The 15,771-nt window shown below is 33.9% G+C and overlaps 1 protein-coding gene across 29 annotated transcripts in view; it reads left to right on the plus strand.

Moving 5' to 3' along the window:
- The window catches only part of shot (dystonin-like protein short stop), a 187,497-nt gene that overhangs the window by 60,593 nt on the left and 111,133 nt on the right, over positions 1-15,771 (plus strand). For all 29 annotated transcript variants that reach the window (XR_012459802.1, XM_074132580.1, XM_074132602.1 and 26 more), the window contains exon 2: positions 6,981-7,042. Coding sequence is in view for 28 of the 29 variants with exons in the window: in XM_074132580.1 (XP_073988681.1) it covers positions 6,981-7,042 (62 nt within the window). In the remaining variant the exon portion in view is untranslated. The remainder of the gene's footprint in view (positions 1-6,980; positions 7,043-15,771) is intronic.

Raw genomic sequence — 15,771 nt, forward strand, 5'->3', positions numbered from 1 at the left:
AATCTTAGAGAACCTATTTTATGTTTTGCCTTCTGCATTCTGGATTCGAAACCAAGCATTTTTTTTTTTAATCATCATATTTCTTTGTAGTTCATCAGTTCGTTCATTTCTCTGAAGAATTACATTCTCCTAAAAGTAGCGCTCTTCTCTGATAAGGCTTAGTTTTTACAATTTACGTTACGCAGCAAATTCTTCGGACTTAATAAATTCCCTCTCTCAAAGAACGGAAATGGATTCGCCTTTCATTGTCGCCAAGAGAAGTGCCAAAAACTTGGTGCTTCCAACTGCGCTATGCTGCCTCAGTCGTATATTACGCTTTTGCTTTTCTATTACGATGGTATTTTCGGTGAAACCCTCTAAAACTTCAATTTTGTGAATTGGCAATCCTTAGCTGTTACCAGTAGTAACAGTAACTGGAAATATGGAGTTTACATGGAGTAGATGTACAGAAAAAAAAAGATCCAACAGAAGTCCTATTGTAGGATATTCCCATTTGACCGGTAGCACACTTCCGGTCTGCATTTATTATTGTGATGAGGGGACGCGGCTAGTCGTGCTGGCTACCACCTAATGGCGGCCAGATAGGGCGGCCTTCCCTCTGGTTGGTTTAGAGACAAACGTACTCTCGCATACACAGCACATACGGACTTATGTGCTGCTACATGTTCAGGTGTACCTGTTCCGTGTTTACAATTTACATCCGCTTCAACAGTATCGGAGCGTGACGTTGTCTCTCCCAGTGTGGGAGTGGTGGCTGTCCTCTGAACCCATGAACTTCCACTTTTTCTCAATGGTCATCTTTCTATTCAGTAATAATCACTATGTACGCAAAAAGCACCTTTTCTCCCGTTGGATATTTAATTATTATTATTTTTTAAATTAATCTAGCTCGAACATTTCAAATTAACGAATTTGGATTTCGTACTGAGTTTTATTGGGCATGATTAGCTATTTATGTAGCTGGGTAGATGGCAAGTTATGTCTGTTGCAGCAAAACCTACAAAAATAATTTTTCTCTTAAAATATATTTCAGTTAAGAGGGATTTAGTCAACAATCAGTTAGCCAGTTTATGTCTTGGTGCTATTCGGGATATAACGTCAATGAAGCGGCGAATCGCTTGGCCAGCAAGGGATTCTGTGTAGTTTTAATGGGACCCACACCCTAAAACATAGAAGTCCATGCACACATTAAGTCGTTGGAGTAGTTGGAGGAACCCCCAAACCAGAGGGAGGAGAAAATGTTGGTTACTGCTATCCACCCAAATGTAATTTCTAGAATTAGGCCGGTAGGATGTGTGAAGAATTTATATGGCTCCAAATATCTTTGGTGAAGGACCTCTCTTCGCCCTAACAATCACCATCTTAGTCTAATTAAACAGACAGGACGGTAAAGTGGTCTTTTAACTATTGGGTCACTTTACTGTCATAATAGCAGCGTGGCCTGGTACGTTTCAAGATTCCAAACCAGCAGTAGGTACACCAAATCTTGTAACTGGACACCAATCCTGAGGGAGGAAGTGACATCATCACTCTTTTTAGCAGTGGCATTCCTCAAACTTCAGTCCACTTGTAATTGTCTTTAAAGAAAAAGCTTTTTCCAAACAAAAGCTGTTGGTAGACAAGTCCTCAGATTCAGCTTTCTAACCTGGACTATTTCCTGGTCAAACTAGCTTGTCATACGTAAAACGAAGCTCTGACTTGATGCTAGATTGGTCAGAGTGAGTTCGGCCTGATCATGTTACGCGTTTGTAGAATAGTTTAAAATGAAGTATTGACTGAAAGAACTAGGTGAGTCAGTCGCAAGACCTAGACCCCCTAGAAAGTCTGTACTGCTTCTATTCCACTTACATCCAAACACAAGCGGAAGACACTCACAATGAAAGGAAATGATTCAGATTTGTGGACGTAGCGCCACGTATCAGCAACAAACTTATTTAAGGATTTTGTTTGCTGACCTGCAAATTCAGAACGGCGGGTAGTACTAGAACGTCCCAAAGTACTTCAAATTAATTTGATGGGTATTAAATTACGAAAGAGTCAGTATTATAATCCACAAGACATGTTCTCTATATTCTAATTTAGAGTGTTTATTGTTTGTACTAAGGCATTATCAGCCGTTCCGTTGACAGCTTTTTGATTAATATAAAAATGGATTTAATTAAGATATGAGGACATGAGAGTATGGCGATGATTGTTTGGATATTCTTAGCGATGACGCTATTATCACCAGTAAATGATTTATTTTTCCTGTTATTTGAACAGTTTTCTTTAAAATTTAAAATGATAATAGATTTGTAACTGCAAAATTTCGAACTTCTACTCTATGGCCAATTCCAATATAGCAGTTTTACATTGCACTTCAAATGCAACTCTACCATCAAACTCGGAACTCTGATTTCAGTTTTAGAACTTCAACAAGAATACTTAAAGAGTAGGTTGTACTTTAAAGAAATTCGCTGAAGACTGAAAAACAACCAAAATTATCGTGAGGTCGCTTTTTCCGAGAACGGATTTCCGCCGACTTCTTATTTTTTGGAAGCGATTATAGAATATAAAGTTAGAACTAAGTTCCAGACTCCTGTAGCTCTTTGTTTTTGAGATATCCAGCTTATTCCTTCCAATTCAAACGCTATCACGTTTAGAACTCTGATCTTTCATAAGAAGTTTGATCTTCCGGTTATTTTTCGTTTTTGAGTGACGTACGAACGTCCCATTTTCTAAGAACTGCTTTTCCTGGTTAAATGTGAATCTCAGGTGGATTCTAAATTTACAAATTTGTCACGATTACAATACTTCTTGTCACTACGAGGAAGAAAAGTGAAAATACAAAAATTAAAGAAAAAGATTTCCTAATTAGAAATAAATTTGTTCATCGTCTTGCAATCTTCATCATGGCAATTAGTCTTGGAGGCGGTAGGCGGCAGTTTGGAACAATGCTAATTATACGTAATTCATAGTAACAGCTGGGCATATAATTAGGCAGATTCTATTAATGGACATGATTTCCTCTATTACATCATTCTTAACATTATGACAGAAAATATTATTGTCATTTCTTTTATTTATGAATGAATTCATCTCGCTTTTTTTTTTTATTATCATTTTTCTGGGGTTTTTGTTCTAATTTTGGTAATCTTAAAATTATAAGTGGGTGACGCCCATTCTGTTGGCCACTCTACAGGGTTATTAGGGTGCCTCCTAGCCACTATAAACAATACTGTGACATCACCTGTGGCACTTCTTCCGCACCTCTTTCTCATTCAAGTACTATCCAAATCTTGCTGAATCATTATAAAGATATTAATTAAGTAAATTAGAAAATGGCAACAAAAATTCTTCAATAAATTAATTATATTCATTAATTTTTTTTTTTGTGCAAACGCTCACAGATTTTTTGAATATCAAGAAGTGGCAGGAAGCACATGTTTGGAATTCTGGAAGGAATCATCGCTTTCGATATCAAGTTTCGTGATTTCATTAAGACCAAAATGTTTAAACCAAAACAAGTGCAATAAAACTAGATTAACAAAAGAAAATCCTGTGGTTAAAACAAAACCGAGCTAGGAAATTTTAATTAGTGGCTAAAAATAGAATGGTGACCCAAAATGACCCAACGATTTCCTTTAAATTTTGATTTATGTTTACTCGCACTAAATGACGCGTCACTTTTATTTGTAACTTTTTTCCTTGAAGGAAACTGACTTTTCAGAGAATGATCGGGAAACTGTAAGCTCTCTCTCTCTTGAGAGCTCGTCCATTACAAATTTACTCCTACTCCTCGTCTGCGTACCTATCAAAGAACATTTAAAGAATGTCTGGTATTCCAAGTGGGTAAGAAATCTTTCAACCGCAATTGCCACATTATTGGTTTTAGATCCTCCAGAGGAACCGATCATAACATAGCGGACCCGGCACTTTGAGGAATTTTTCTGTTTTATAGATTTTCTTCGACTACATTGAAATGTCTTCAACAGTTTTCTTTAAATTTTTTATTTAAATCATTAAATAATATCCAAGGCTTAAGACCGGAAATCGAACCCAATACCGCAATACATCTTAGCATTGCGGGCCACACCTCTAACCGCTCGGCTATCGTGGTGGCGCCTTCCTATTCATTTTTGAATATAAGAAGACAAGGTCGAAATACTTCTTGATAAGAACTTTTTTTTTAAGGTCAGCGTTAACAGCAGTTTATTACATAATGTATTCAAGTGGAACTCTGTACATCTTGTGCATGATCAATTATTTACAAGTTATGTTTCATGCTTGACCTTAATGCCATCATTATCTTTTATAATCTTGGAAATCTTCAGTTTTCTTTTGACTACATTAGGGAAAAATAAATTCAATGGATTTTCCTTTAACTAGGTGCAATTAGTTATTCTTTTAACTTGATTACGTTAAGTTAAACATTAAAGTTAAAACGTTTTACACAATATTTTTGGCTGTTACTTAACCTCGCCAATTACTTAATTACACCATTCTATTTTTAGCCACTAATTAAAATTTCCTAGCTCGGTTTTGTTTTAACCACAGGATTTTCTTTTGTTAATCTAGTTTTATTGCACTTGTTTTGGTTTAAACATTAATTAGTTGGTTCCAAAATAAATAATATACTAATAATAGTGTATTGCCAAAATGTACCGTAGAACTTATTTGGATATTTCTATCGAAAATGGGTTCTTTAATTCCCTTATAAATTTTAAGCATTTAAATGAAATGACATGTGACAAAGACATTAACTGAGAAGGTGTTTGGTTAATTAATTTTAAATTCTAAACAAGGAAGGTTGGTTGCCATGGACGATTTCTTCCAATATTGGTAAATAAACACAAGGCAGGCTATTCTAACTAGTTAGGATAAAAATAAAAATACTAAGGATGTTTTTCTATTTACTTACTTAAGTAAGTGATGTAATGTTTTCTATGCAAATATTTTATTACCATACAAGACAATATAAAGTTAAACAGTCGTAATGTTTGCTGTATATGATTAGTTAAAGACAGGTTGGTAGCCATGTATGTGACAATGTAGTAGGAAGGTTATGTTTAGGTTTATGCGTATTGCTTCTATATTAGTAATAATAAAATAGCAAATCTTTTATTTATTTATTTAGTTACAAGAATTTCTTGGTGTTTATTTGTGAAATTTGTTTACAACTTTTGGTTATTTGTGAGTTTTGTCTGGAGAATGCGATGAGTAGTTGTCCAGTTCAAGGAGAGAGGTAGCTGTTATTGCAGTTTAGTTCATAAGTTACATGAAATGGAGTTGTTTAGTTTTGTGGTAATTACATTAAATACTTTTTGGCCACCATTATCACAATGAACTAGTTTTATGATTAAAAAGCAAACTTAATGTGCTAGTAATTTTGAATTGAATTTCGAGTGTTAAGCTACGTGATGTTCGCTTCACTGAAAGTTATTTGAGAGTCATTGATCGTAGCAAAAATATACTTACTTATAAACTCTACGGTCTATTTCTTAGTAGCTATGTAATTAATTATATATCTTGTGATTATTTATTTATTTTGTTTGCGTATTTTGAAAATTTCACTGAACAAATTTCATTGTAAATTTTGCGTGAAAATGTTTTTGGTAAAAATTGATTTTTAGGAGGATCACACCGGGTAAGAGGGTTTCAATCCCTCTAGAGATCCATTTCTGGGATGGATTACTATCAGCATGAATTGCGCTGCTAATCTTTAGCGTTTACTCGAAAAATATTAATTACTTACTTAATCAGAATTGATTTAAAGGCAGGTTTCGTAAATATTTCTCCAGCAGATTTTCTTTTGGTTAAAAGTTAAGATATAAACGGTTTACACTTCTTGTAGGTTTTTAAAGGATAGCATTTACAAGCAATTTAAAAAAAAAAATAAGCGAAGTAAGTAAATGAAGATCACAAAATGTGAGATTAGATTTGAAATGAATTTAATAAGAAAATTTTTGCTGCGTTTCAATCTGAACTTATCTACTGTAGTAAGTGGGAATTACGTCGCAGTTAGTCAGATTCGCTCTGTTTGATAAAGTAAATCATTATCGTTTAATAATACCAAAATAGTAGTATTTTTTAATACGTTTACAATTGGAATTCTGTTTTTAAATGACTTAGATTACTGGCATATAAATATTTGCTTATCTAACCAAATATTTATTACTAATACTAACTTAGCTTTTAATCTTATAATTAATGTGCATGATTTTTCATATTAATGAAACTTTTTAATTGCGTAATATTTTTGAAAAACGGATGCAGTACGTTGGAATTCACTGCTAGTAAAGTTATTGGTTACCACATTAGAGGGAGCCACGGTTTTCGTTTTTTTTGGCGAACAATTCTTTATTGCTACCTTTATTGTCTTTCTCTTGCCATCACCAACGCTAAAAGATTTCAGAGGAACAACTTTTCTAGAGTAGACCACTCTCAAAAGCTTTAACAACCTGATCTAAGGTAAGTTATACTCCTTTTTCCACCAACCCAAAATAGAAGACTATCTTAGGGCTAGGGAGTTCACATTACTTCCCTTGTCTAAGAGAGAGAGCAGCTGGCACCTCATAGGCTCTCTTTTCTTAACGAGTCAATCTGGCTCACTTATCCTTCTACAAGGGTCGTATGAGCTTTAGATTTGACAAGGGAAGTGCTCGCGGGCAGCAGTTCTGTCCTCACCACCAAACATCTTCCTCAGAAGTGGTTTCCTTTGTCCACTTAGACAGTATTGAGATTGTGGATTATCATAATTCCGGCTGTTGGATGTCCAGGAGGCGTCCGGGGAGTTAGAATCAAAGGTAGTTCACCTCCGGGAGCAGCTGTAGCATGGTTTATTGCTAATTACGAGTACTTAATCCAAACAATGTGCTTATTCTAATGTAATTGTTAACCATAATTGTTGTCACAATTAACATGAAGGTTTCATTTTTATAAAAAAATATAAAAATGGCTATTAAGAAATTTTATTAATTTTTTTTAAATATTTTTCACAGATGAACGAGATGCCATACAGAAAAAGACATTTACAAAATGGGTCAACAAACATTTGAAAAAGGTAATTAATCTTAAAATAATTTTCCTTAGTATTTGTACCAATTACGTTTTCCAGTCTATCTTGATGCGATTTTTACTGAGTTACTGAAGAGAATCGAAGCGAATGCATTATAAAGTGCATTCGTAATTTTAGATGAATAATCATTTTCATTTAGGATCCCTTTTCTAGAGTTTGTAAGTAACAGAAAGAAACTTGCAGTTTAGAAACTTGACGCCAAGTTATTAATTGCTTCCCAATTACTTTTAACTCTTTTGTTTTAAGCAGAGGCTGTTCCTGTTCATCAAAATAATTAAGTAATAAAATCAATTAATCAATTAACTATTTGCAATTCGTTATAAAAATTAATATTAACTTGATTATTCAATATAATTGATTGGCTGTTGTGACAGCTGTTGGTTGCTATTTAATTAATCAAAAGTTTTCGTAATTTCATTGGCTATGAGTGGAAATTAGGTCTTCTGGTACATGTGATTAGCCATTCGATTAATATTGATTATTAAGATCATTTGTAATCGATATGTGCAATCATGGTGTTTTGGACAACTTGATTTCTAAGTTATTGCTATTATTTAGCGGAGCTCTGTCCATTACGTTAGCTATCTATATCAAAAATTAATGGCACAGATTTTTCTTTCTATACTTTCTCTTTACTCTGTGTAAGAGGATATGTTGTACAAAAATTTCCGGCTTTAATTTCCTCCGGAAATGCATGTTTTGCGATCCCCTGAAGTTGAAAAAGTGAACTTAGTTTTGTCAGCATAGTTTAAAAATTGTAGGAAATTCAAATTTAATACTTCAATTAGATATCGACAGAGGAGGAGGCGACGATATATTTATATATTTTGGTCAAAATGATTGTTTTGCCGGAAGTACTGCTGAACTGATTTTGGTTTTCAGTAAATATTACTAAGTATTTGTAGGAAATTACTCAAAAAAAAGTTGCATTTCGAAGATTATCCCTGAAATTTATGTTAAGTTAGATATCTGAACGATTCATTAAGTTTATAAATAATGCATTTTAGGTATTAATTTGCCATTGTTTTTCTCATAAAATTAGATACTTTATTCGTAAATTATGTGACCATTCGCTCAACTTAAAATTTCCGGTAAAGCAGTTACATATGTTAGTTTGACTATTGCAAGGAGAAATGCAATGTACTGGAATTGCACTATAGAAATAGTTTGCTTTACTGTATTATTACCGAAATGGTATTTAGTTTTCTTAAAAATCTTTTTTACTTAAAGTGCATTTACGAATTGATATTATAGATACAGTATAAGAATCGATAAGAGCAGTTGCATTTTGAAGTTTGCCTTGTTTAGACAAGGCCAGCCATAATAACTTTACATTTTTATGTTTAGTTACTATTGTGCATTTGGTGAGGGCTTTCAAGGTCATTGATAGTCTATATATATATTGTATTTTATCTTAATTTCAAAAGAGTTGCAATCTGAGTGTTCACTGCAGTTATATTATATAGTTGACGATTATTATTTACTAATTATCTAATCGATGTTTTTGCTTTTTGTCAACCCACTTGAGAGTGGTGTTTTGTAAAGTAGCACTTTTGGATAACAGTTGTCACTTAACTAAGGAATTCTACCTGAGATTTTAATGTTCTTTGGCAAGATGGTTTGAAATAGAATTTTAGAAGCCTAGAAATTCCTCCAATAATCTGCACCGAAAAATTTACCGGTAGAGATCTGCAAAAGCTCTTCAGTCCATAAAGTTGTACTTCTTGATGGCAGATTCGAGACTTTAATATTGGAACGACAATATTTACCTTTTTGAAGGTATACCTATTGATTAATAATTGGCATTGATGATTTCAGTGGTTTTTCGTACAGCAAACAGTCGTAGACTGTGACGTAACTACAATATCATTATTTTGGTTTTATCCTGCATAAATATTTGAGGAAGTTACGGCACTGTCTAAATCGTTTCCTTCTGTCGTACAATATCCACTTTTCATCCTAAAATCGGTTGTTCTTTTTGTTGGACAAACCTACAAATGAAGGTTTTGTTGAATGAAATCGTTCTAATTATAGGACATCCACTTTTGGAGTTTTTCCACCGTTCCAGTGCACATTAAAGTGTCATATCTGCAAATGCAGTTTGGGCTAAGTCCAATTGTACCACGATCTTCCACAGAACTTTTTGAGATGAGTCTGTTTCTAGCGGTAGTCTTTAAACTGTCATCGAGTAAGATCGTGAGCTATCTTCCGGTCATAATCTTTTGATTGAAATTTTTCGAACCAATATTTGACAGTGCCTTCATTAGCTCTATTAGCTACAATTCACAAAGCATTAATTTATCGAACTGCCTCAGCAGCGCTTGTTACAATATTCAATGATTTTGAAAAAATAGGAAAACTAAGTTTAAGCGAAAAACCATGTAGTATTCTAAAAGAAAGAAAATTACCTATACTTAGTCTACAAACAGTACGATGTTAAGTATTTATTCAGTAAAACCTTTTGTCATGCGACAAAGCATGCATAACTTTCCTTCGAACATTATTATTTAATAACTGAACTGAGAGAACAGCGATCCTAATATGCAGGACTGTAATAACTCGTAATGTAACAGCAGAACATTCTTGAAATACTTTGTGTGCTTTGAGCTAAGTAAATGTTGAGAAGTTTCAATAACTCTTGCCCTTAAATTCCTCACTGTCTGACAGCCTTTCCCTTCTAGACCCTTCCTAGTTAGAGATAGAAAGGCACACCTTAAAACTACCTTAACCCATTGCACTTAAGTTGTGCTCCTCTATTTAGACGAATTCAACCTGTTTGAATGGAAGCTATTGTACCGCTACATCACCTTGATATCTCTCAATTAGATATCTCATTCATCTTACTTCCGTTCATTAAATATAATATTAGCAGTCATACTTCCTTTTCTTGTTTGCTACTCATCCTGTACCTTCTATAAAACTTGTATTACGTAACTTGCCTCTTTTCGTTCACGTGTACACCATTAAAGATTTCTGTTTAATCCCAACTGAACACTAAAATCGTTATTGATTTTTTTAGAGCATACCAACCCGCTTCTTATCAGTTACGTAACTATAAGGTTGTTGTCTTCTAATGTGTCCCCCTTGCCACCCCTTGTTCTCTCAAAGAAGATCTTGGCGTCAAGTTTAATCAGAAATGACTGCCTCATTTACAAGATCTGAAAGACACCTTTAAGTGAAATCCTGATTCAGATCATTAAAAAACAAAAAAAAACCTGTCCCATTTAGGGAATCGAGTTTTATTTCAGTTTTATGTCTACTTCCTTTGTTTGGTCTAAAACTCTAAAATCTTAAATGAATTGAAAGTGCGCTTTAAGTTTGAAGAACGATTGTTTAGAGCTATGAGAATTGTTGAAAGAGGAACTCTTGTAAGTTACAATCCATTTTACTATTTTCAAGATTAGAATTAAAAGTTAGATCTTGTTGCAATAAATTCAGAGCCTTCAGCAATTTAGTTTTTTTTTTTTTCTTATATTGTGCTAAAAAGAATGATTCGATTGGTGGTTGCTAATTATTGGCTGGTGTTCTCTGATAAACTACGTCCACTATCTTCACCGCTAATTCTAAGAAGTATAAATATCTGTCCTGCCACAAATTACTGTTTGCAGCGATACACTAACGCTGATATAGAAATAGAAAAAAAGAGTATTTATTTATTGGTGGCGCCATTAAAAGTAACCATAGTATAACCTCCTTCACTCCTCCTCCTCCTGCTATTAACCAGCTGATTATATAATAAGATAGCCTGTTGATATTAATCATTTTTTTTGTTTATATATATGTATATATTTTTAACGTATTCATGGTACAGACTGTTGTCTGTATTGCATGTAATCTAGTAACAGAGTAGTGATTTGATATCATTAGTTATACGCCGACAAGTAGCCCAACCCAATCTCTTTGGCAGACAAAGTCTTCTTTCTCCCTCCATTTAGAGATTCAAGGACTGGTCGCTTCGATTATTGTCGTTTTAATAAACACCTGCTTTAAAATAAAATCATAATCACCTGTGCATCAATGCTGGGGGCTCTGTTATAGTGGTCACCAAGAAAAAAAATTTTTGGTTTTAGAAGATTGTGTGGTCCATTGGGATAGTTATTTTTTACGCTTGCTATCCGGAGCTTGTTTAGAGAAAGAAGTATAGTTTCGTTAGACTTTTGTAATCAAACTTGTACGTCGCTTGTTGGCTCTAAGTAACATATTCCTCTAAGAACCGTTATGGGAATGATATCTCCAGATCATCCCTGACTATTGCAAGGTTTTACTCAAAGATCTGTCTGTGCTTTGTATCTCGTTTTAGAGTTGAAGATGCAGTTATTAATAGAGATCATATTCGCTAAATGATGTGTGAATTAATAAGATGAGATTTTATCAGTCCCAGAACAAGTAGTCTCCTGATCTCTTATTGCCAGTTTTATGAAAGCTGGTCTTGAGGAATTGTAAATATTTTATTACAATACTGTAGGCAGTTAAGAGGAGCAATTGTAATCCCAGAGAAAAATATATACAATAGATTTGAGAGGCCGCCAGATTAGGAGATTTGGTGGAACCCAGCCAAAAGCGCAGACTATCCGGCGTTTTTCTCCTTCAAGATTTTGCACTTAAATAACTTTGTGCACTGCCCCCTTCTTGTTGCACTGCCCTTGCTTACTTCCTTCACTGCTCGTGCCCTTATGAAGTTTTAATTGATTTATATTTGAAGTTAAAAAAAGTATTGCAAATTAGGCTTTAAACTCATATTGTGTCTACTTAAGTTTCCAATTTCTTCGCGCGCATTTCTCAGCTTATTTCGATTTGAATTTTGTTTCGTTTTTCTTTATCAAAAGTAAATTTTTGCAAAAAGTTGCATTTCTTTCAATGAAATAAAAAATAAACGAGAATCTCGAGAAAAAATCATCGAGATAAACATCTTCTGATTATTTGACTGGTTTCAACTTAAACTGAATGAACATAAAGCACTACTAGTACTAGTACATAAAGTACTAGAAATGATATACATATCAAAGACAGAAAATAGTCTACATTTCAAAACAACCACGAGCAATTTAAACGACATGTATGCCAACTTACTTACAAAATACTTGACAATTGGCAACCCTGACTTCCACACAACCAAACACATATCACACACAGACCTATCACACTCAGTCCATGAACAGACAGAAGACTCACCATCCCTGTAATGTAGTAAAATATTACTTTGTAAACTAGGTAAATAATTTTTGTAAATTTCGTTACATTATACATGTTCATTTTAATAGAATTATTGTTAACAAACTGTAAATACGAGTATGTTCCACAGCCCTGAAGATTATCTAGTCCCTAGGCGAAAGCTTGGCATAATAAAGTTCACCATGACTGAAACTGGTAACTATTTTTTCGTCCTATTGAAACTATGAATCTCAGTCACTAAAAACAATGAATAGTAATAAAGCACTATAATGTTCTGAGTAGAACACTCATGACACGCTCCAGACCACCAACCAGCAGAGTACCAATATTTAGCCAGCAAGAAGGTGGCTGGACTATACGATGACCTTGATTCTCGAGAGCACGATCTATCTCTCCAGCCTTACTATTATTTTTGCGGTGTCCAGGATGTCCTCTAAATTAAACCTCGAATCTCTCTCATCATCTTCGTGTCGTTTACCTTTACTATTTTGTCGACCTTGTCATTAATTACCCACTGTGCCTTGGAAGAGGACTTCTCTCTCTTTCTCTCTCCAAGGAATTCTCTCCCTTTCCTAGTTTCTGTGTGTGTGTGTGTGTGTGTGAGAGAGAGAACTAATAAAAAATATAGTTAGCCCAAACGTCACACTAAGTTGGAACATGGCGGAGGATTCCTGTACAATATTATTGTAGAGTTTCTGCATGAAGCCTTCTAACATTTAATACAAATTCGATGTTTGAAAATCTCGAGAATCGATATAAAGAACATTTTCTTTTTTTTTAACGTCTCCTCATTAGATTTTTTTTTTTAAAGATAGTAATTAACGTTTTAAATACTTATATTATTTAATTAAATGTAATAGTTGGTGATAACAAGAGTTTTAATTGGTGAATTAAATTAAAAATTTGACAATCAAAATGAAGAGATAGATTGTGTGACCCAGATTTGGTTGGAGGAGGAGAGGAGAGCTCACTTGACCCCACCTAAACTACTCCTAGCTGCTCACTGACACATAGTTTTCAACCACTACCACTACTAGTTCAGCATCAACTATGTATATACACATTACTAATACACTAACCGTTCTGTTAACTCTTATTTAAATACCTATAATTTAGCTATACGTACACTCACACAAATACATGCATAACTCACTTCCTAACACCAATTATGTTAGTTAACCACAGTAATTTTCTCGTTTATAGTCTTGATTACCTCCCCATAAAGACTATTATGTCACTATTACCACCAAGTTTTATAGTCCTGCTTATTTCTGTTTCCACCCAATCAGTTTGGCCAGTAAATAGTTTGAATCTTAAACCAATCATCATTAACATAGTTTACTGTGGGATTTTGAAGAATCGTGTTAATCACGTGTTTCTTTCTGTGACAGTAAAATATTTAGATAATTATTTAGTCGATACTAAAGACATGAGTTCTACTTTAATTTCAGCCAGATGAATGTGAAAACAAGTCTTATTTTCCCTTATCATTGTTATTGGGAAGTTAAGCGATCAAGATGCCAAATATTACGATCAAATCCATGTACCAGAAGTACCACTTTGACCGGAACTTTACTTCGTACTCATTGAACGCATTGATCTAGAGATGCCACTCCAATGTCGTGAATACTTTGTACTTTGCTCTCACGATAAGAGTAGATCTCGAGGCCATCTTCTCCCTCAATCTCCTGTGCTGCTGATTTAATGCAGACAAAATAATTTAATATTTAACTTCGAAAAATGTTTTCCCTAACGAAACTCACAGCATCCCCTAGGACAATACAAATTTTTCATTTAATCAAATAAGATGCAATTACTTAATTATAAGGTCATTCTTCTACTTAGTATCGAGTCTTGCATTAATCACACGTTCCACATGTCTGCTGCGTCTATTCTACACTAGATATTGTGCTACTTCTCAACATAAACGGCGTGATTTGAATTTAGAATTAAGAATTAAATCTGTCTTCTCCAAGTATCCGTTTACAATGCTAGTCTTACTAAAAAAAATTAGTATTATTATAAATATTTTATTAATTTAGAAAAATCTTAAAGAGATTATGAAATGAAGTAGATAATTCATTAATTAAGGACACGCACGCATATTCTGATGGATAGACTCCGTCTTCATTACCATGTCTGTTAGAAGAGGATAGACTTTACTAATACTACTCTACTGATCTCGAGATATAAACTGTACAAACACCGAGAGCTGTGTCAGTATGTGCATACGTGAGATGAAAAGAGCCCAGTGTTCCTCTCTTTGTGCGTAAATATAAATTAAAAAAAAGTAATGTTTGATAAATTCCCCAAGACGAATAGTTTGGTACCACTGTGATTAATTCCTAGTTTTAATAATATAATAATTTTTCAACTTTATTACAACAGGAAATATATATATGTATGGTCTTTCTCAGTTAGCAATAAATATAATCATCCTGTATTCATTTCTTGGCATAAATTATAATTATAATCATTTATTATGTTGATTATCTGATGTATTTTTTAATTTAATGTTGGAATGTTCGCAATATCTCTCGTACGTCATTAACTATTTCTCCAGCTAAATGGAATGTGGGCTTGTTTTTGTGATACACTAAACATTATGGATCAACTTAACTGAAGATGATCTTTGATTTACATGCTGCTTTATATTCTGTTTTCTTTATTTTCAATTACTTTCTTGTACTGTTCGTAAAATAGTAGAAGTCAAACCATCCCTTAGTCCAGAGCTGTCCTAAAATGAATTTTCATGGGTCAAAATCTCGCGTTAGGGTTACATGTAGTTGATTCATTATGTTTAAGAGGAAATTGCTGGAATCATTATTCAAGATAGTTGCCAATGATTGATATAAATCGATTCAGTGAAGTAGTATTTCCTGTTACGGCCAGATTCACTGTTGGTACCCAATCCTAATTATCAAGTAAGAATTTGTTTATTTTAATCTGAGAAATACTTCCTTTTTTGATTAGTATTTTCTTGCTCTTAAGGGACATTAGAAGCACAACATGTATGCACTTATCTATAGGATACAGTGCTGTGACAGAAACTGAAGTTCGATTTAGTACAGAAAGGGAAATTAGAAAGAGAAATATTTATGTTTGACGGCATTATCTTTGAAATAGAATCCAGTTGGTGAGACAGGTGTTGGTCTTGTGGTTATGAAGCCTGGCTTGGTAAGACGGGGTATCCGCAGATCGAATCCCGCGTACAGCTACTTTTTATTACGACACCTCATTGGACGTTAAACCCCGTCTGGAAAAAAATAGCCGATTACTTTACTATAACCAGAGAAGTTTCAAATACCTTCTACATATTTTAGTCTATAATTATTTTGACAGAATTTCGTAAGGGTCAAATTTGGAGGGTCCCAGTCGGGAAGAAATCCCTTTTTCTATCATAATGGCATGACTTTCCTTCCAATAGTAAGACCTTATTGAGCGGGTTTATGGACTGAAGATAACCGGGTTTGACAGAGGATAGATGGTATACAATAAATGTGCTCACCTAAAGAAAATAGAGTTTACAATGTACTTAAAAC

The sequence above is a fragment of the Rhodnius prolixus genome, unplaced genomic scaffold (genome assembly GCF_049639745.1).
Source record: "Rhodnius prolixus isolate KJV_2025 unplaced genomic scaffold, Rpr scaffold_4, whole genome shotgun sequence".
Classification (NCBI taxonomy): Eukaryota; Metazoa; Arthropoda; class Insecta; order Hemiptera; family Reduviidae; genus Rhodnius; species Rhodnius prolixus.